A 20,795-nucleotide genomic window follows, 5' to 3' on the forward strand; every position below is an offset into this window, starting at 1 on the left:
CACTTGATAGAGTGGGTGGCCCACACACTGTTTCTAGTAAGCAGAAGGTCAAAATCCTTGCACTTTGAGGTCCCCAGTTCCTGTAAGCACAGCTGGGTTTCAGGGGAAAGACAGGCATGTTCGTTTGTTCAACAACCTTTAGTAGTCTGGTTTAATGAGGCTGTAGAAATTTCCTGTGGGTGGATGAAATTAAAAAAACAACGATACATGAGTAGGAGAGGGGGCTGTAAAGAACTTAGAACTTCCCTTATTTAGAAAGTAAAGCTAAGGAATTGCCAATTTGGGGTCTTTTCAGTCAGTGTGTGGAAGCATCTGCTTGGGAATTCCCTTTTCTTTAGTTAATAGTGATTAAGGGACAACTAACACATTTAGGATCAAGCTTACAAATGACTCCTGCTAGTTTATCTCAGTGTAGTTTTAATTTGCAACATTTTTATTTATCTTCCCTTTTGTCTACAATTAATCAAACATGTTTTTATTTGGTTGTAAAGACAATAACTATTATCAGCTGCTGAACTCAGAGTCCTGTAAGACACTACTTTTCAGGAGAGGAAGGAGCATCGAGCATCCCCTTGGTCCTAGGCACAGAGCTCTTCTTATGCTGCAAATTGTGGCTTGCCCACACTATAAATATGTGTTAGCTTTTCAACTTGCATTTGGCCCTCTTACCACTGCTCTTGCCGATTCTTTGTTTTTTTAAAATTTCTATGGTGGCTTTTTATCCATTTGTGTCTTTGATGTTTACAGAGTCTGTCTCTGGAGAGCTAACATAAGTGGATTTGGGTATTGGTGGAAGTTATGATTTGGCAACTCTTCTCACTGTTACAGTTATTTAAAATATGCCTGAAAAACTCCAAGTGCTACATGCAAAGCTACAATAGTAATGTGACCCCATGTCTGAAAACTGTAATTATTACAGAGACATTTGCTCTAAAAAATTGCCTAGCAAATGGTAGCAGGAGCACATGGCTTTGAGGCTGTGCAGTGTACCAGGCTTCTTGTGGGGAAACAGCCAACCTATGGCTTAAACATGGAAGCTCTAAAAGAGCTTGCATCTCGTCTGGTAAACTTGCAGTTTTCCAACATTATAACCATATCTGAAGGGCCCTTTATAAACAGTAGGTATTTGATGTAAGGACTAGCCCAAAGTTTACCTCACCATCTGGATTCTTAGAAAAAGAGGAAAATTGTGCTTGTGGAAATTGTTTTACTAGATATTGCAAAATATTTTAGGCTATAGGTAATTAGCATATATAGGAAAACTTCCTTAGAGCATAATCAGGATCACATTATCAATAGATTACACTGAGCCACAAAAATGTGTGCTTCAGTGTGGAAAATATACATCTTGTATAGTTATCTTGTATAGCTTGAGTAGGTTATAAGCCAAGGTTTTAACATCTTTTATATATTTGTTGTTTGAATTCACTGTGAAATATTTTGTGCTGAAGATCAGTATTGTTCACTCTATCTCATTCTCCTCTTCTTCCTGGATACATGAAAGATTTCTCAGTCTGCTGCAACTATACATTACTAGTTCTGTCAAATAGCCATCGGTGGAAGTCATATATATCACTTCTAGTCCAAGGCATTTAGGAGAAGTGTGAGTTCTCTATATCTCTTTTCTTATATTGCAGTGATCTGGATGTTACCAATTGAGACGGCAATATCTAAAGATGTTTGGGTTCATGGTTGTGTAGAATAGAGCTCTGCTGACCTGTATTAAACTGGTAATATGAGTGAGAAATAAACCTTTATTCCACCTCTAAGGTTAAGGGTTTATTTGTTACTGCAGCATAGTATGGCTTATTTTGAGTAATATTGGATCAAATTCTCTCCTTGATTTAAATGATGGATCCAAAAAACAGCAATTCTAGGTCATGTAATTTAGGCTTTGTAGACACTCTTGAGTTTAGAGAAAACATAACTGATCATGATCCTTTTTAAAAAACTGTCCATTGTACATTGAGAAAACCAGTATGCAATTAGATACATTTGTTAGGTAGATTAAAATGTTCATCTAAAATAAGTCTCACCTTGACTTTATTATACCTAAAGTTTTTATTTATGATCTCAAGGAATTTAGCACTTGCGTACTTAACATCTAGGCAAGATAGTCCAATTATTTTATTTAGGATTATATTTCATAATCTATCTGTAAGTTTGGGTTTGAATGATGCTAGAGCCTCAAGATAGAAGAAAGTTTCAGGTGGAAAATAAGGGAGTTAGCTTCTCAAGGCTGTGAAGTTTATCAAGTGGAATAAAGAGGATATTATATCTCCATAGGTTTTATGGAACAAATTATATAATTTCATACGCATTACTGATATGTTTTTAACTTATTTTCTATCTTTGGTTTATTTGTGTTCCAAAAACAGAACTGTACATCTCAGGAAACTCTTTTGGTACTGACAGTTGTAAAAATCATTGGAAAATGAAGTCTACATAGGAAATCTTTCCCAATTATAGCCAGATTTAAACATATAGCCTTCATATTAGAAGGAATGTCATTGTGCCAAGACACAGATCAGTTGAAGGGGAAAAGCAGAGGTAGTGTGTTATAGCAATAAGACCATGTAGTTTGTTGCCACAGATGTATGTTTGAGCAGTTGCTTCATTCCTTTGATGCTCTGAAGCCAGCCATTGACTTCTCCTCTCTCGCTATGAAAGTTCTAGATGGCGTCTTCTTCCAATAGAAGTCTGTCTCATCTACATGGAAAATCTGTCATTTAGTGTAGCAACCATCATCAATTATTTTAGCTTGATCTTCTGGATAACTTGCTGCACCGTCTCCATCAGCACTTGCTATTTCACTTTGTACTTTTATGTTATAAAGACAGCTCCTTCCTTTAACCTCATAAACCAACCTCAGCTAGCATCCAACTTTTTTTCCTGCAGCTTCCTTACCTTTCTCAGCCTTCACAGAATTGAAACATTAGGGCTGTTTTCTGGGTCGAGTTCTGGCTTAAGGAAATGTTGTAGTTGGTTTGATCAACTATCCAGACCATTAGTACTTTCTCTATGTCAGCAATGAGGCTGTTTCTCTTTCTTATTATTCATGTGTTCACTGGAGTAGCACTTTTAATTTCCTTCAAGATTTTTTCCCTTGCATGAACATCTTGGTTGTTTGGTGCAGGAGGCCTAGCTGTTGTCCTGTCTTGTCTTCCGACATGCCTTCCTCACTGAGCTTAATCATTCCTAGCTTTTGATTTAAACTGAGAGACTTGTGACTCTACCTTTCACTTGAACACTTAGGGGCCATTGTAGGGTCATTAGTTGACCTATTTTCAATACTGCCGTGTCTCAGGGAATAGAGAAGTCCTAGGAGAGAGAGAGAGAGAGAGAGAGACAGAGAGATGGGGAAACAGCTGCTCAGCAGAGCAGTCAGAACACACACAGCATTTATTAAGTTCACTGTCTTATATGAGTGTGGTCCATGGTGCCCTAAAACAATTACAATAGTAATGTCAAGGATCACAGATCATCAAAACAGATAATAATGAAAAAGTTTGAAATATTGCTAGAATTACTAAAATGTGATACTGAGATAGGACATGAGCACATGCTGTTAGAAAAATGGTGACAACAGATTTGCTTTGAAGTAGGGTTGCCATAGATCTTCAATTCGTAAAAACACACAATATCTGCAAAGCGCAATAAAACGAAGCATGTTTGTACCTAATACCCTTAAGATATGACTGTAGAAATGCAAATATCTAGAAACTTGGGTCTTCAGCATTCTCTGAGGGTCTAACAATTAGACACGACCATTTTAACCAGAAAATTGGAATTCGGTTTAAGTGTCACATTTTCCAAAATACCATACTTGACTGTGACTTCCTACTATCCTCCATAGCAGCTAAACTACAAAAGCAACATAACACTGGAGCATGCAGGTTCAACTTAACAAGAATCACCTTCTACTTGTCATTCTTCTAATTCAGGTTGTTCTAGAAACTAGCTGTACCATGTAATCACTTGGGGAGATTTTTTTAAACATTTCCAAAGCTGGGATCTGATCCCAGAGTAATCAACCAGAATATCTAGGGGTGAAGCCTAGGCATGGGTACTTGTAAATTCCTCTCAGGAGGTTCTTACATGCAACCAAGGATGAGAAACACCACAACTTGAAGTCCTGTTAATGGTGATAGAGTGAGTTAAAGAGTTTCAAAGACTCCATTTGCTTTGTATGCAAAAGTTAAACATACCTATAATTTTCTTTGTGAAACAAATTTGCAATTGCACATGGTTAAATAACCTTTAGTGAAATTACTATTTCTTTGCTAGTAATATGTATTAAGGGTTTTTCAAATATCAGCAACTTCCCTAAGTACTCTATATGCATTATTTCATCTAATTTTTATGGTGGCCCTTGGAGGTAGCACTATGATTATCTCCATTATAGAGATGAGACAAGTCAGTCAAAAAGAAATGTGAATTAACTTATCTGGGATGGTGCAGTAGTTTTCAGGGTAGATCCATGAACCTAGAGACCGAAAGGCCTTTTGTACTCTGTCTTAACCTGACAGGTGTGTGTCTTCCAGAGTGAGCTGACTTTATTATAACTTCATGATGTGTAGTCATGGAGGGATTTATGACCTGATGATTCAGGACATGAACTTGGAGAGTATGTTGTGCTGCCCTTATCATACTAGTTATGTTTCTAGCTCCTTGTCCCTTCCCTTGGGTAACATACAATGATAAGCTGATAGTCTCAGCCACTTGGCTCTGAGAAACCTCTTCCGTGATGGAGCCTAACTCATTTTTGTATCCTTAGGGGTAGGTCTGTGTTTTCACATAGTAGGCTCTCAATAAATAAACAAATATGTAGGAAAGAGAACCAGCTACTTTGGGTGAATATCTTAAGCCTGGCTCTTTCCTGGGGAAGCAATCAAGAAAGAGTTTCTCCTTCTTGGAAGAGAGGTTACCTCAACCTCCCACCTTGAAAATCCAGCAACCGGTTCCAGGGAATTCCCTGACCTCTGATGTTAAAAAGACTGGAGACAACCAGAACAAACAAAAGGATATTAATAACAATCATAATACTCTGGGCATTAATTAAAAACAAATAGCATTAAACCAAAGGGTTAGAGTTGCAAAGTGGTGCTGGGGGATGCTGCTCTTTGTCAGTTGGGCAGCACAGCAAACAGAGCAGCAAGAAAAGGAACAGGTTGTGATGCTAAGAAAGCTGCTCTGATGTCCATAAACAGAGGAGTCCAGCCAGGCAACCTGAAACCAGGGCCTCTACTGACTTGTACCCTCCATTGTAGCCTGGGGGCATTTTGTTTTATAAAATAAGTTGGGAGAGGCTTAATTTGATGCGCTTAGTAATAATAAAAGCTACCCATATATTTAGTGCTTACTGTGAGACAACGCTTCTACTGGGTGTTTTATATGCACTGACTCACTTATTTCCTTGCAGAAAATAAATCTGTTATAATTGTCCTTATTTGATGAATGAAGGGCATGAGACTTAACCTACTCAGTAATGCCCAAGCCAGGAAGTGATGGAGCCAGAATTTGAATCCCAATTGTATGATGTGTGAAGCCAGGGATGTGGCCACTAAAGTCCAGCCCCCTTCATTAGTGCATGTAAGTGCCTTGGCTTGGCCAGAAGGAGTAAGTGAATCTGATGTATAGCAAACAAAGGTCTGGTCCCAGTTTTTCCACCCTTCTGTAAGAGCCTACTACACCATTTTTCCCTTTTATCAGTCCGGAGCTGGGTAGTAGAGGATTCAAAATAAATATTTATGTTTGTTCTCTGATCTTTAGAGAGAGAATTCCTGGTCTTTTTTAATTCCTTAATTCAGACTTTTCAACAGACTTTAAATATATGTACAATTCCAGGGAGGCCAAAGTTGCACAGGTATTCAAAGGCCAGCCATGGATAAAGGTGTGGCAGGTGCCTTCCTGGAAGCCAACAGGCCAAACTCATTGCTGGGCAGGGGGGGTCCCACATGGAGCCATAGCAGGCAGCTTTGAACATTGATGGGTCTAAGGAAAGAGAGACCATGGCTAATCCTGGCACCCCTCCCAACGTAGTACCTCATTCCTTGACATTCCTGGCTTTCTCTATTCAGTCACACCTCATTTTTTTTTTTTGAAAATTGTAGTAAAATCCTCCTGTGCTTCTGTTTCCATGTGGAAGTTAATGCTGCATTAGAAAGAAACTTTAACTGAGAAGAGGGAAAGGCATTCTGCTTTGTTGGATGGGCTTCTGCTCTGGAATGAATATCTTTGGCAAAGACAGGATAATCAAGTTGTCCCTTTAATTTTTTTAGCTTCATTTCAACAGAGCAGATAATCTTCAGAGAACAAATAAAATGCTGTGTATGTTCTGATACAAGGCATGGGAAACACACCAACTTTGCTTTCACGACAAGTTGAAGATCTTCATCTGCCAAGTTGATTGGTGCCAAAAGCAGGTTTCTGGTTTCTTGCCAGAGATCCTCATAAGAGCTGGCACAAGCCAAAGCAATAAATTCATGGCATCGGCTCTGTATCTCTGCATTGAAATCTTGCTGAGTGGAATGTGAGGGGATGAGAAGGCGCAGGGGAGCTCAAGTTGGTCTGAACTACACAAAAGCCTTTGCCATAAAAATCAAACCAGATCCTTGCTGAGAGTTGAAGTCACTGGTCAAATTCCCTTCCTGTTTTCCTTTTCATGTACTTTGTTTTGTTTGCCTGATCCTTTCACTTCATGGTTCTTGTGGAATAGGAAGTAAAGCAATACCACAGAAGAAAGTGAACCCAGCCTGTGGCGTCCCTGATTGAGCCAAACCCAAGAAACATTGGAAATCTCCCTCGCCAGCTCAAGTTTGTGAGATTTCCAGCCTGATATCCAGACCAAAGAGGTTTCGAGTGACGTGTGCGCCTTCTCAGCATGAAGCTTTGCAGAGTTTGTGTTTATTATTTCACTCATCTGTCAGCGACATTGATTTTTTGGGTTAACCTTTCTTTTTTTTTCAGAGCTGTTAAGTAAATATACTTCCAATAATCCAAGAGCTATAGCATTACAAAGTGTGGAATATTATATTAGTTCTTTTCCCTCTAATAGATATCAAAGTTCAATCATAATCAGTCTATATTTGAGATTCCATGTCTGTTAAATATCCTTAGACTGATAAAAGTACCAGGGGGTAAGGATGTGTTAAGGTCAGTTTTAGTGGTTTGTTAGTAAATATTTAGCAACCTTGTCTCCCCTAATATAAAGCCCTGATTTGTAGTATATGCCCATTCTCATGGTGTAAGTAATCTTAACTATCGCTGATTCCAAGCTACCAAGAGGTTATCACTGACCACACAATTGGCAAGAGATGTGCATAATGGGCTCTTACCAGGTACTTTGAGCTGGCTTCAGCACACTGTTCACATTGCCCCTGGCTTTGTGTGGCTGATACACAGAGACACTAGGTTCCTTTCCCCTCTCACCAGATAAATGGGGAGAACTCAAAAAGGGAGGAGAACATCATGACTCTATGCAACCTACATTTTATCTGTGGGATCACTTACAAACACAGTGGTCTCTTGGTTAACAGTTGCAGCTTATAGAAAATTAAAGGAAAATCAAAATATATGCCTTTACTCCTTTCTTTGGATGACTATTAAAAAGCTGGTTCACCATTTCCAGTTGAGAGCAGTGAAAGTGAACCATGTAAAGTTAAAACAGGGCTAATTTATGGTTTGTTCCCTAGTCCAGAGGGTAGGAGAAATAATAACTCTTAGATGTAAGTAACTCCTATGGCCTCACATGTGCTATACACCCCAAATGTAGGCCAAACCATGTCCTGAGTGGCAACTGTCTTTACTACTATGTAAAATAAATTTATTAAATCCTGACCTAATAATATTTCAGTCCTATTAGCCACAAGCCTGCAACATTTCTTCTTGCCATCTGAGGTTTCTCGAAGTGGAAAAAAAGAATTTTATGACCCATCTCTTAGTAATAGTCCTGTATTACCAACCTGCTATGCCAGATAATATTCCAGCCTCTTAATGTATTATCTCTAATCCTAGTTCAAGCATGTAAGGTAAAGATTATCTTCATTTTATAAATAAAACTGAACCCAGAAATATTAAGTTGCAAAAGTTCACACTAATAATTAGAATAGGGCTGGAGTTTACAGGCAGATTTCTCCAAATGCAAAGCCTCTTAGTGTCTTTGCAAAAAGGTGCTGTCTGTTGTGAACAGAAAAGTTAAAGTATGTTTATTTGTATAAAGTGCTCCTTTAGGCCAAACTCTGGGTCAAGAACAAAGATGCCAGTCCTTGCCATGGATCTGGCAGCCTTTTACAAAATAATCAAGTCCAGAGAGGAGGAATTCAAGAGTTCTGAGTCAGTGGAGGTTGCCCATTGAGGGGCTCAAGCCCACTGATACACTGAGCAATTACAGCCTCTCTACCCCAACAGCTTCTGGAAGGCAGGGCCTGCTACTGATATACTGAGGCCCATTGTCAGAGTAATATGAGAAGGAATTAGTGCCATTAATCTGGAGCCAGATTTGGTCTGAAAAGTAAAGTATTGCATACCTCAGAGTCAATGACTCATCACATACTAAGGGGAGGGGAGGCTGTGTATTTTCAGCTCTGGGGGAAGCACACAGGCTTGTGGAGTGGCTGTGAGTCTCTATGAACATTCCAAGTGCTAACTACATTGAGTGATGACTCAGTGACACTAAATAAAGGCAAATGATTATGACTTCTGCTGTCTAATTTTTTTCAATTAGCATTTATTAGAGGTCAGTCTACCTGATGTGAGAGGAAGAGCTTATTTTTGTGGATGTCCTCTTTGAGTGACAGCTAAAGAAACTCTTGTTCTACTGAACACAATTTAGTAAATGTGGGTAGAAAGAAATCCGAACAAGGACTCATCCTTAGAACTTAGATGTAGTGTTACTGCTAATGTATTATTTTGGACAAGTGACATAGTTTGTCTGAGTTTTTATTTCATCTTTAAAATAGAATTAGTATTACCTATCATGGTATTCTAATAAGACATAAATTAGTTACTATATATTCAAGTACTTTAAAATTACTGATAGCTATGAAACAAAATTGACATATGTTAATTGAATATGTGCTAGGTTCTTATACATTATGAAGAGATATGTCATAATCTCTGACACCAAGGACCTTACAATTTTGTTAAAAAGAAAGAATCCAAATATTTTAAACGTTAAATAACACAAGTGATAAATAATATCCAATTACTAGAAATGTCAGGTGGTAGTGTATAATTAATTTCCAGATGAAATTAATTGCCTCTGACAATTCTCATAGAAGTTCAGAGGAAGACAAAAGAAATCAATGAATTATAAACCATTTTTAAAACAGGAAGAATTTGAGTAGGTTATAAGAAAAGAGAAAAACACTGATAACTGAAGGGCAATCCAAAATGTGTGAGACAGGTGCTAGGGACTGAATTATGTTCCACTGGAATTTATTTGTTGAAGCCTTAACTCCCCTCATCTCCACAGGACTATATTGGAGATAGGGCCTGTATTGGAACTAGGAGGTGATTACAGTTAAATGGGGGCCCTGATCTGTTAGAATTGTCCGTATGGAAGAGGAAGAGACACTAGAGGTCCTATTTTCATGTGAGGACACAGTAAGAAGGCAGCCATTTGTAAGTCAGGAAGAGAGCCCTCACCAGAAATCAAATTCTGCCAGAACCTTAATCTTGAACTTCCCAGCCTCCAGAACTGTGAGAAAATAAATGTTTGTTGTTCAAGTCACCCAGTCTGTGGTATTTTGTTAGGGCAGCCCTACCTGACTAAGACAATGGGAACCTTGCAAATAAAAGAGAGGATGAAGGGATGTGCAAAACTTACAAATATTTTTATTGAAATTTTGACCAGTAAAAGTAGATAACCTTTGAGTTGAACATTTAGAAAACTATAGAGAGTGAAAAAGACAGAGAATAAATCGAGGCCAACTTGATAATGATGTTGAATGCAACTAAGAAGTTAATACTTTATTCTATAGAAAATGTGAATGCACCTTAAGTTTGTGAACAGAAGAATTATGAAGTATGAAGCAGCACTCCAGCAAGAATGTTTCTATAGGAGTAGGAGAGATAAATTTTTAAGTGCAGAGAGACAAATTAGAAGGCTGTTGCAATAATTCTTTGACAGTTTAATGCTAGGTAAAAGATCATTTTCAATTTATATCAAAAGTGAGCTTTGTAGCTTGTAACATTTTTGCCTTTCTGCCAAGAAACTCAACAAATGCAGCAATTAGCTCCAGTTTTTCATTTGTTTCTCACAGCTTATCTCTTTTTTAATAGTTCTATTAATTAATTCAATGAATGTGTATTAAAACTTTCTACATGTCAACCTCTATTCTAGGTAAACAAAGCAGCCTGCTTCTACGAGCTTATATTCCAACAAAGAGAGACAACAAACACAATAAAAAGTAAGCTATATCATATATTAGAAGTATATAAAATTATACACCATATAATAGACTCCCTATAACATGACATATATCATATAACTATAATATGCCTCTAATATATATTTCAGAGCTTTTTCATAATTTCTATGAAAAAAATGAAAAAGTAGAGCAAGATAAAGAGAGTTAGGTAGTGCCAGGAGAGAGTAGATTACAATTTAAAACATTTTAATATGGTAGTCAGGGTAGGTCTTACTGAAAAGGTAACATCTAAGCCAAGATTTATACCTTCATCTCATATTGTAAGTCGAAATGAACATTCTTTTTAAAGATGAAGTTTTTAAATAATACATAAAAGGAAGATTTCTGTAGGTGAGCATACAATGATAAAGGTCTGCACTAGTGTTTAGTGGCAGTGAAAAGAGATCAATGTAAGAAAAACTGTTAAAAGTTATTGGCAGCTAAATGACTAACTTATCCTTCTTTTTTTTTTTGCTCTCCATATTTAGAAAGGTGGCTGAGGTTTCAGACTTTGATGAATGAGAGATGTATAGCTTCATTAGCAGGGCTTGTAGTGAATGATGGTAGTGTAATGGTGAAATCTATGACCCTTGCTGAAACCAACTCAAAAGAACAACAACAACAACAAGAAATACATAAAAAGAAAAATCTATTTGCAGTGAACATGGGAAATAGCTACTTCTCCAAACCACAGTCTCTAAAGAGTATGCCAAATACTCTGTAATTCAGATGAATTGAGAAAGGTTGCTAAAAGCCAAAATAAACAAATAGCTTCACATCTTCAGTCAGGTATAGAATTCTCTAAAAGTGAGAGTCCTAAGGGAGTGTGGGTGGCCTGAAGTAATAAACATCTCTGTGGGATGTAGATTTCTTTTAAATCCTTGCTTCCAAATGGGAGAAATCATCTGAATGTGAAGTCAAGTTAACCAGAAACAGAAAATGCTAGCTCCTGAGCAACATCAATGAAGCATAAATTAAATCAATTCAATAGCCTAGTAGAAATAAAACACAGTGCTTAATTTTGAACTATGCAACCTGTCTGGATAATCTGTTCACCTCAGTAGAAATGTGCCCTCTAGGCACAGGATGAAAAGGATATGATGATGAAGAGTTTGTGGAAACACATCTCATTTAAAATTGCCTGCAGCCCCAGATTACTTCTGCTACTCTGTAAATTATTCTTGAGCAAATAGCAGAAATAGAACTACAACAATCTAAAAATGAGTAATAAGACTTTCACTTCTGGCCAATGTTGAGCTCATATACATTGCCCATTGTTTTAATTTTTTAGGTGGGAGGACAAAACATGGACAAAGTATATAACAAAATGGTTTTCAAGCTATTAGACATTAGGCAATGAAACATACTGATCACTGACGGTCAGAAACAAACAGGGGGAGCCCTACAATTGTCTCAGTCTGTTGTCTAAAAAAGTTTCCGGTTTTTAGACAGTGGCCTAGGAAAAGAGAAGCTAGGCAGAATTTTCTCATTTCTCTGGACTGAGGAGACAGAGCTGAGAGTCTAGCAAGGTCAAGGAAGCTAGAGTTTACAGGGCAAAGGACAACAGACAGAAGAATTTGAAAGAGAGAACTCCAGATATTTTCAGAATACTTCTCTCAAGTCATCAGCTGAGTACTTATCTGCACATTCATGTAAAGAAACTACCTAAGACCAAGAAAAGAGCCATCCAAAAGGATTAAGAGGACGTTATTTGGAGCTCCCATATGGCTTTGAATATTTCCTGTTCCCACCAGTCAGAGTGCCAAATTTCATAATTCACTGCATTAATAAAGCACTCAGAAGGGTTTTACCTCTTTAGAGGGGAAAAATTAAGGTAAGACTACTGCTATTATCCTTTTTGCTAAAGCTTAAAATCAAGACATGAAAAGATCAATTATTTGGAAATAACTATGTCCCAGAACAAAGTTTAATAATATTTAAAGGGTACAAATATATCAGGACTTAGTAAGGTACAATTTACAATATTTATTATCCAGTTAAAAATCATCAGAATGTCTGAGAAGCAGGGAAATGTGACCCACAATGAGAAGTAAAATCAATCAATAGAAACTGAGTTAAGAATTATAGATTTAATAGACAAAGATATAAAAACCATTATTATAACTATCTCATATGTCATATTAGATTGATGCAAAAGCACTTGGGGTTTTTGCCATTACTTGCAATGTCAAGAATCAAAATTACTTTTGCACCAACCTAATAGAAGCTAGAGGGAAGATAGAAATGTTAAATAGAGGCTTAGAAAATACAGAAACTGACCAAAATCAAACTTCTGGATGAGAAAATGACAATGTCTGAGATTAAAAAGTACATAATAGGATTAATAGCTGTTTGAAAACTCACAGAAATTAAGATTCATAAACTTGAATACATAGCAATAGGAACAATTTCAAATGAAACACAAAGAGTAAAAAACAATTAACAAAGAAAAAGGAAAGGAAGAGAAAAAAGGAAAACAGAAATAAGAAAAAGAAGGAGAAAGAAGTATTGAGTTATGGGACAATTTTAACAGCTTTTATATGCATAATTGCAGTCCCTAAGAGAAAAGAGAGAGGAAAAAGTGGAAGGAAAAGTATTTAAATAATACTAGTTGAAAAATTTCCAAGTTGGATAAAAACTGTAAACCCACAGATCTAAAAAAAAAAACTACACCAAGGCATGTCAAATTGATGAAAACGAGTGGTAAAGGAAAACTCTTAAAGGAAGCCACAGGGAAAAAAGACATATACATAGAAGAACAAAGATAAGGAAGACAGCAGACTTCTTGTGAGAAATAATGCAAGCCAGAAGAATGTGGATCAATACGATTTACTGAAAAATCAAACCAAATAAAATGAACAACAACAAAAAAGAAATATGAAACCCCAAACCAATCTGTCAACCTATAATTTTATAACCAACAAAAATATCTTTCAAAAATAAGGTCAAAACGAAAATATTTTCAGACATAAAAAAGCTGAAATTACTCAATGCCCGCAAACTTTTACTAAAACAAATATTAAAGGAAGTCCTTTAAGCAGAAAAAAAAAATGCTTGCAGATATAAATCTTGATTTATGCAAATGAAAAATCCGTCAAAATGGGTAACTATTAAGGGTAATATATATATATTTTTCTTACTTAGATCTCTTTAACAGTTAATCAACTGTTAAAACCAAAATAAAAACAAAGTATCACGGTGTTTATACCATTTGTAGAATTAAATATATGGAAATAATGGCACAAATTTCAAATTAAAACAAGCGGATGCCACTATACACCTATTAGAATGGGTAAAATGCAAAAAGCTGGCAATACTAAAAATGTTAGCGAGGAAGCACAGCAGATGGAAATCTATTCATTGCTGGAGGAATGCAAAGTGCTACAACCACACTGGAAGACAATTTCATAGCCTATTAAAAAACTAAACATTAAAAAACCCAGTTGATTTGGAAACCTAGGATCACACAAAAACCTGCATGTAAATGTTGATAACAGCTTTATTTATAATCAACAAAACTGGGAGCAACCAAGATGTCCTTCAATTAGTGAATGGATAAAGTGTGATATTTCCACACAATGGAATATTATTCAGAAATCAAAAAAGATAAGCTATCCAGCCAAAAGATATATGGAGAAAACTTAGTGCATATTGCTAAGTGAAAGAAGCCAGTATGAAAAAGCGACATATTGTATAATTCCAATTATGTGATGCATATAATAACATACAATATTATAGAAAACTCAAAGCTATAGAGAAAGAAAAATGATCATTGGTTGCCAGGAGTTAGGGGAGAGGAGGAAGGGAAGAATACGTGAAGCTCCGGAGATTTGGGGTGCAGTAAAATTATTCTGTATGGTACTACAATTATAAATATAAATCATTATATATTTTTCTAATCCTATACAATTTATAATGAACCTTAATGTATACACACTTAAAAGTTTCTTTTAGGAGTTTAGGGGATTCAGGAAGGAATTCAGATGGTGCCAACAAAATCTGTTTTACAAATGTATGAAACAACCTCACTTAGGGAATGAGGGGAAAAGATGCTAATCTAAGTATCTGTGGAAATGAGTACAGTCTGTAGGACTAAAGTCAAAAGGAACTGCTCATGAGTATTCTACTTGATAAAGATGTTTCCCATAAGAGTATGGGTTGACAATCCTTATACTGCTATACACGTATAATGAAATGGGACAATTAAGTAAATAAATGGCAAATGGTGAGATCCAGGTTTCTCACTGCAGAGTGGGAAGTTACAGGTAAGCAATGGAAGAGGCTGAATGATGTCTATGGCAGTGGATTCAAGTTGGAGACATCAGTGTGAACTCATGTTTAGCTTACTGTGTTAGTCCATTTTTGCACTACTGTAAAGATATATCTGAGACTAGGTAATTTATACAGAAAAGAGGTTTAATTGACTCACAGTTCTGCATGGCTGGGGAGGCCTCAGCAAACTTACAATCATGGCAAAAGGGGAAGAGGCATGTCTTACATAGCACCAAGTGAGAGAAAGTGAGCCAGAGCAGAGAAAACTGTCTTATAAAGCCATCAGATCCCATGAGACCTCACTCACTATCATGAGAACAGCATGAGAGAAACTACATGGGTATTATGGACATTACAATTCAAGATGAGATTTGTGTGAAGATACAAAGCCTAACCATGTCACTTACTATAGATGTATACATAGGGTTACACACAGAAATATTTGTAGATATGTGTATATACACATATTTGCATAAACACATTTTTTTTTGCTCTGTCAGCTGAGAAGACCTAAAAGAAGTGACATCCCAATAGCAAAGAGTACACTTATTACCTGATCTTAGTCTGTAATACTATTTTCTCACAAAAGAAATGAGGGCTTTATGAAGAGATGGCTGATTCTATTATAAAGCTGACTACATGCAAGATGAAACCGGAGCGTTGTGTAATGTCAGAGAGTAAGGACATGCTAAAAAAAAAATCACACACACTGATGGGGTATGTCAAGAAACTCAGAAGACAGCTGAAAGAGTTTGCACTGGCCAAAGAACTTGAAGAACAAAATACATAAGAAGAAGAACTCGACCAACAAGTACTGGATTATTGCCAAAAGTATAAAATAAGTATCCATGAGTCCATACTAATACAAGTGAATACAATGACAAATGGAAGAGAAGAGGCAAAGCTCCCATGCAGATGAGTTCCAGATAATTTACTGCCCAACTAACATAGCTCCCCACTCCTTAGGTGTGGGCTCACAGAGTGACTTTCTTTCAAAGTGTACAGTATGGAAAGGAGGAAAAATAGAGTAACTTTACAGTAAATAAACTTCACAATCATCAATATCCTAGATTCATATGAAATATTTTCTATAACTAATGAATCAATATCGATATATTATTAATAAAGTCTATAGTTTGTATATCTGTAGTTTTTAAACTCACACACTATCCAGGATTCCAGGTGATCAAGGCCAATGTCAATACTCATAAATCATATTGATAATATGTTGATATAATATAATGAAAATGGCACTATACCTGTGTGGTCCTTGTCCTAATAACCTGTAACTCTAGTTTCATCATGTGAAGAACATTAGACAAACTGCAATAGACTACCCTCCCATATAGAAAACATTCTACAAAATATCTTCCCATTCTACAAGACATCTGGCCAGCAGTCCACAAAACTGTCAAGATCATCAAAAACAAGAAAAATTTAAGAAACTATAACAGCCAAGAGAAGCCTAAGGAAGCATGACAACTAAATGTGATGTGAAATTCTGGGTAGGGCATTAGTTAAAAACTAAATAAACACAAGTTATAGACCTTAGTTAATAGTAATGTGTGAATATTGGTTCATTAATTATAGAAAATGTCTCATATGAATGTAAGATGTTAATGATAGGGGAAACTGGATGCAGGGTATTAAAAGTCTATACTGTCTTTTTAATTTTCTGTAAATCTAAAATGGTTCTTTACAAGTCTACTAAAAAAGGAAAACAATTAATAGCACAAAGCATGGAAAAAGAGAAGGAACGCATATAATTGTAAGGTTCTTATATGTGAGTGATATAAAATAACTTGAATATATGCAGTGGTCAGTTACAGATGTATACTATAAATCCAAAATGACCCACTAAAATAAAAGACTTCCAATTAATCAATCAATCAAGGAGATCAAATGTAATCATTAAAAGAAAAAGTCAAACGCTAATAAGGCACAACGAGAGGAATACATGCACAACACATTGACAATAGGTCACAAAATAGCAAGATGATACATTTGAAATAAACCATATTGAAATTACATTAAATGTAACTGTCTCAACAACTGATTTGAAAGGGCTAGATTGCAGATTAGGCAAAAAGCCAAGCTCTGAGTACATGCTCCTTACAAGAGAACCTCTAAAATACAAAGATGATAAGTTACAAGTAAAGGTTGGAAAAAGGTATGTTATGCTGACCCTAAATTAAACAAATGCCAGGATGGTAATATTCATATCAGATAAAGTAGCTTCCAGAAGAAAGAAAATTACCAGTGGTAAAAAGGATCCTTTCATAATGACAAAGCAGTCAGTTCATCAAGAGGATATAACAATGCTAAAATGTTTATGGACTTAGTAACAGAGCTTCAAAACATATTAAGAAAAAAGAAGAAAACTTTCAGTCAATAATTTTTGGCTACTTTTTCAGCCGTCTCCATTTTCTCCTCTCCTTTTGAATTCTGATGGTATGAACGTAAAAATTTTCATTATAGTACTATATGTCCTGGAGGTGCTGTTCAATATTTTTTCCATGTTCTCTCTTTGTTTAGAGTGGGTAATTTCTATTCTATTTTCCAGTTCACTGATTCTTTTTCTTTGGTTCCCTCCATTCCACTTTTGAGCCCATTCACTGAGCTTTTAAATTTGGTTATTGTGTTTTCTGATCCTAAAATTTCTATTTTACTGAGCCTTATAGAGAAAAAATTAAACTATTCTCATTTCAAATTCACACACAATACTTGACAAGACTTATGGAGTCAGCAACTTTGAGGTTGGATCCTAGTGATCCAACCTAGGTGATTCTGATGTATGCTAAGGTTTGAATCCATTCTTCTGCAAAAATTGATACAAATACCTTCTTCCATGCTTCTTCCTACTCCTCCCAATACACACATAAACACACACACACACACACACACACACAGAGACAGAGAGAAAAAGAGAGAGACTTGTCATGGCTTCTACTAAACCTTAAGTAAGTCCATTTAATTGCCAACCAGCAGAGACCTTACAGGAACTAGGACACAGGATACAGCTAGAGGAAGCTTCCTATGGAACCAAAAGCTGGTCTGACTCATATATAATATGATCAAATATTATATTGACAAATAGGAAAGCTTAATTCTTTGCTCACTGCATTATTAGTAGTGCTACAATATTATTAACAATATTTGCATTTTGAAAGGTTGAATAAAAATCACCTCTTCCTTTGGCTGCTTCCTGCTCCCAGGTTCTGTCTAATGTGAGAAATATGACAACAGCATGAGAACATGGAGCACCAAAATCAACTATAAAAGAGACCTAGCCCAGTGTGAGAATGAAAGTGAAAATATGCTTGTTCCTCCCCTCCCCTCCCATATAGACCTTGGAACTGTCCACCCGAGTGAAAATTCCAGTACAGAGAGCAGACCCACTTACCTAGGTCTCCGCCTCCCACTGGTCTTTGTGAGAAAGAAGAAAAAGATCCAATCCCTGTGTTGGGGATCATTGCTGGATCAGCCCCTCCCAGGTGAAGAACATAAAGCAGTGGCTATTGCTCGCTAAGTAGGGAATAGCACTTCACACTATGGGCAGGGGAAAAGGGCGTGGCAAAGGACTCAGAGTGATTAGGGAACATGAGCCTTACGGAAACCAAAGGACCCTGGAAAGCAGTAACAGTCATTGCTGACATTCATTAATAGCTTACTATGAGTAAGTTACTCTTTTTTGTTCTTTACATATATTTACTTTTTAATTTTTTTTTTAATTTTAATTTTTTTTAGATACAGTCTCACTCTGTCATCCAGGCTGGAGTACAGTGGCACGATCTCAGCAACCTCCCTATCTCGGGTTCAAGCTATTCTCCGACCTCAGGCTCCTGAGTAGCTGGGATTACAGGCATGCGTCACCACACCAGCCTAATTTTCATATTTTTAGTAGAGATAGGTTTCGCCACGTTGCCTGGGCTGGTCTCAAACTCCTGGCTTCAAATGATCTGCCTGCCTGAGCCTCCCAAAGTGCTGGGATTATAGGCATGAGCCGTCACACCCAGCCCTATATTTACTTTTTAAATACTTATTTAAAAATCTATTGGGTGAATGTATCGTTAAATCCATTTTGCAGATGGGGAGACTGAAAATAGGAAGTTAGAAATAGTTCCTGCACAAGGCTGGAAGTGGAACTACTGAAGAAATTCCAACAGTCTCAACTTTTACAGCAAGTTGAATGATATAAATTACCTTATATAAATCATGGAAACAAACAAAGTAAAAGTTTCTTATTAACGGCAAGTGCCAATTTGAAAAATCTGCAGAAAATGAAATTAATACTTTGATTCAATGTGGAATAAACTTTTACTTTATTGAGAATATTTTATGAATTTTTGGATGTTCTTTTGTCTTCCTTCTTCATGGCAAAAGTTAATTTATTAATTATAGGTATAAATATTCTCAAGTATTATTTCTGTCGTCAAACCCATATGGAATTTGTGAAAAGACTAGAAAATCTTTGAGGAAAGGGTCTTCTACTCACTTTCATATTCCCAGTGTCCAGAATATACTTCATAATGTTTGTTGAAATGATAAGAAAGATTTTCTAAAAATTAGAGCTTTTTAGGGAGTTCATCTTCACAGGTAGCCCCAAAAATCATTGTTGTCTCTGATGAGGCTAATCTAGCTGCTACCTACTTAAGATTTCAGCTGGAATCAATGCAGGTCCTTCTGTTATAATTGATTGAACACAATGTCTGAGGCCTCAGACTTGCCTAACCTTCAATTCCCCTTATTGCCCTAGTTTTATTGCTTCTAGAATAACTCTCTCTATGTGTCCCCCCACTGGGAGTGCTCTCACATAATTTAGCTCTCCGTTCCCAGAACTATGAGTGCTGAAAACTGGAAATAATCTTGTCTGGGGCATGTGAATATATGTGGCTCATGAGAAATCAACAGAGCTGGGAATATCCACTCAGGCTGTAACTTTAAATCCACTGTGTGCTAAGAAAAACAAGCCTTCTTGGTAGGGTGAAGGCTGCATTTGCTAACACAGCCATTATTTCCCCAAATTTCTGACTCCTATCCAAGTAAACCCACTCTCTTCTGATATATGATATTGTCCTAAGAAATGTGCAACATGACAATCTGGTACATCTCTAAGTGTCTTTAGGGTGTTCTTTGTTTCTCTGTCTATTTCTTGGCTTTTTCCTAGAAGTCAGACGGCTATAAATACTCAAAGCAGAACTCCTTGGGAAATCTTTCCATGACCGGACTTGTGGGAAAGTTTAGGACCAAGCACTATTAAAGAAATGATAATTGTCCTCATACGCCCTTTGAAGGATGCAATCCCAAAGGAATAGGATTTGTATCCTAGCCCTCCTAAACCAGGTTTCTAGCTCTAGTTCTAGAAAAAGCAGAATCAATCTCTCTCTCTCTCTTTCTCTGTGTGTGTGTGTGTGTGTTGCACACACACACTCATAGTAAGCTATTAATGAATGTCAGCAATGACTATTACTGCTTTCCAGGGTCCTTTGGTTTCCATAAGGCTCCTGTTCCCTAATCACTCTGAGCCCTTTGTCACGCCCTTGTCCCCTGCCCGTGTGTGTGTGTGTGTGTGTGTGTGTGTGTGTGTGTGTGTGTGTGCGCGCTTCTGGTCCTCCAGTAAGCAAAATTCCTTCAGCATAGAACCTCTCTGCATAGGTTTTACTCACTGCTATCCAAAGAAACCTTATATAGGTACAGCCTTGTTTGTGACAATGTAGCTATAGAGGAGGAAAAACATCTTTTCCTTCTACTCCTCTTAACGTGCATTGGCTGGTACTCCTGTAACAAAAGAGGGATTAACAAGAGAAAAGCACATACATTTATTTAAGTTTTATGTGACATGGGAGTTTTCTTAAGGAAATGAAGATGCAAAGAAACAGCTTAACCTGACAGTTTTTATTCTAGGTTTAATGAAAAGTGGAAAGTTATGGGAAAATGTGATAGCACAAAGGGTATGAGTAAACTGGGGAAAACTTAGCAAAATCCCTTCATTCAGTTCCTCTCTGTGTCCCTGTGTCTTCAGAGAGAAGGCTGCTCCTTTCCTCTGGGTATAGGGAGGGCACCTTTCACATGAGGTTGTTATGATCTGCTTCACGGGAAGGTCAGAAGACA

General features: G+C 36.8%; 1 protein-coding gene across 1 annotated transcript in view; it reads left to right on the top strand.

The window, feature by feature from the left end:
• The window catches only part of C7H8orf34 (chromosome 7 C8orf34 homolog), a 502,481-nt gene extending 483,536 nt beyond the window's left edge, over nucleotides 1-18,945 (top strand). The window contains exons 14-15 of the mRNA XM_063726379.1: nucleotides 10,346-10,412; nucleotides 18,432-18,945. Coding sequence (XP_063582449.1) covers nucleotides 10,346-10,412; nucleotides 18,432-18,534 — 170 coding nt within the window. The 3' untranslated portion in view covers nucleotides 18,535-18,945. The remainder of the gene's footprint in view (nucleotides 1-10,345; nucleotides 10,413-18,431) is intronic.
• Nucleotides 18,946-20,795: the final 1,850 nt, after the last annotated feature.

Source organism: Pongo abelii, chromosome 7, assembly GCF_028885655.2.
Source record: "Pongo abelii isolate AG06213 chromosome 7, NHGRI_mPonAbe1-v2.0_pri, whole genome shotgun sequence".
Taxonomy (NCBI): Eukaryota; Metazoa; Chordata; class Mammalia; order Primates; family Hominidae; genus Pongo; species Pongo abelii.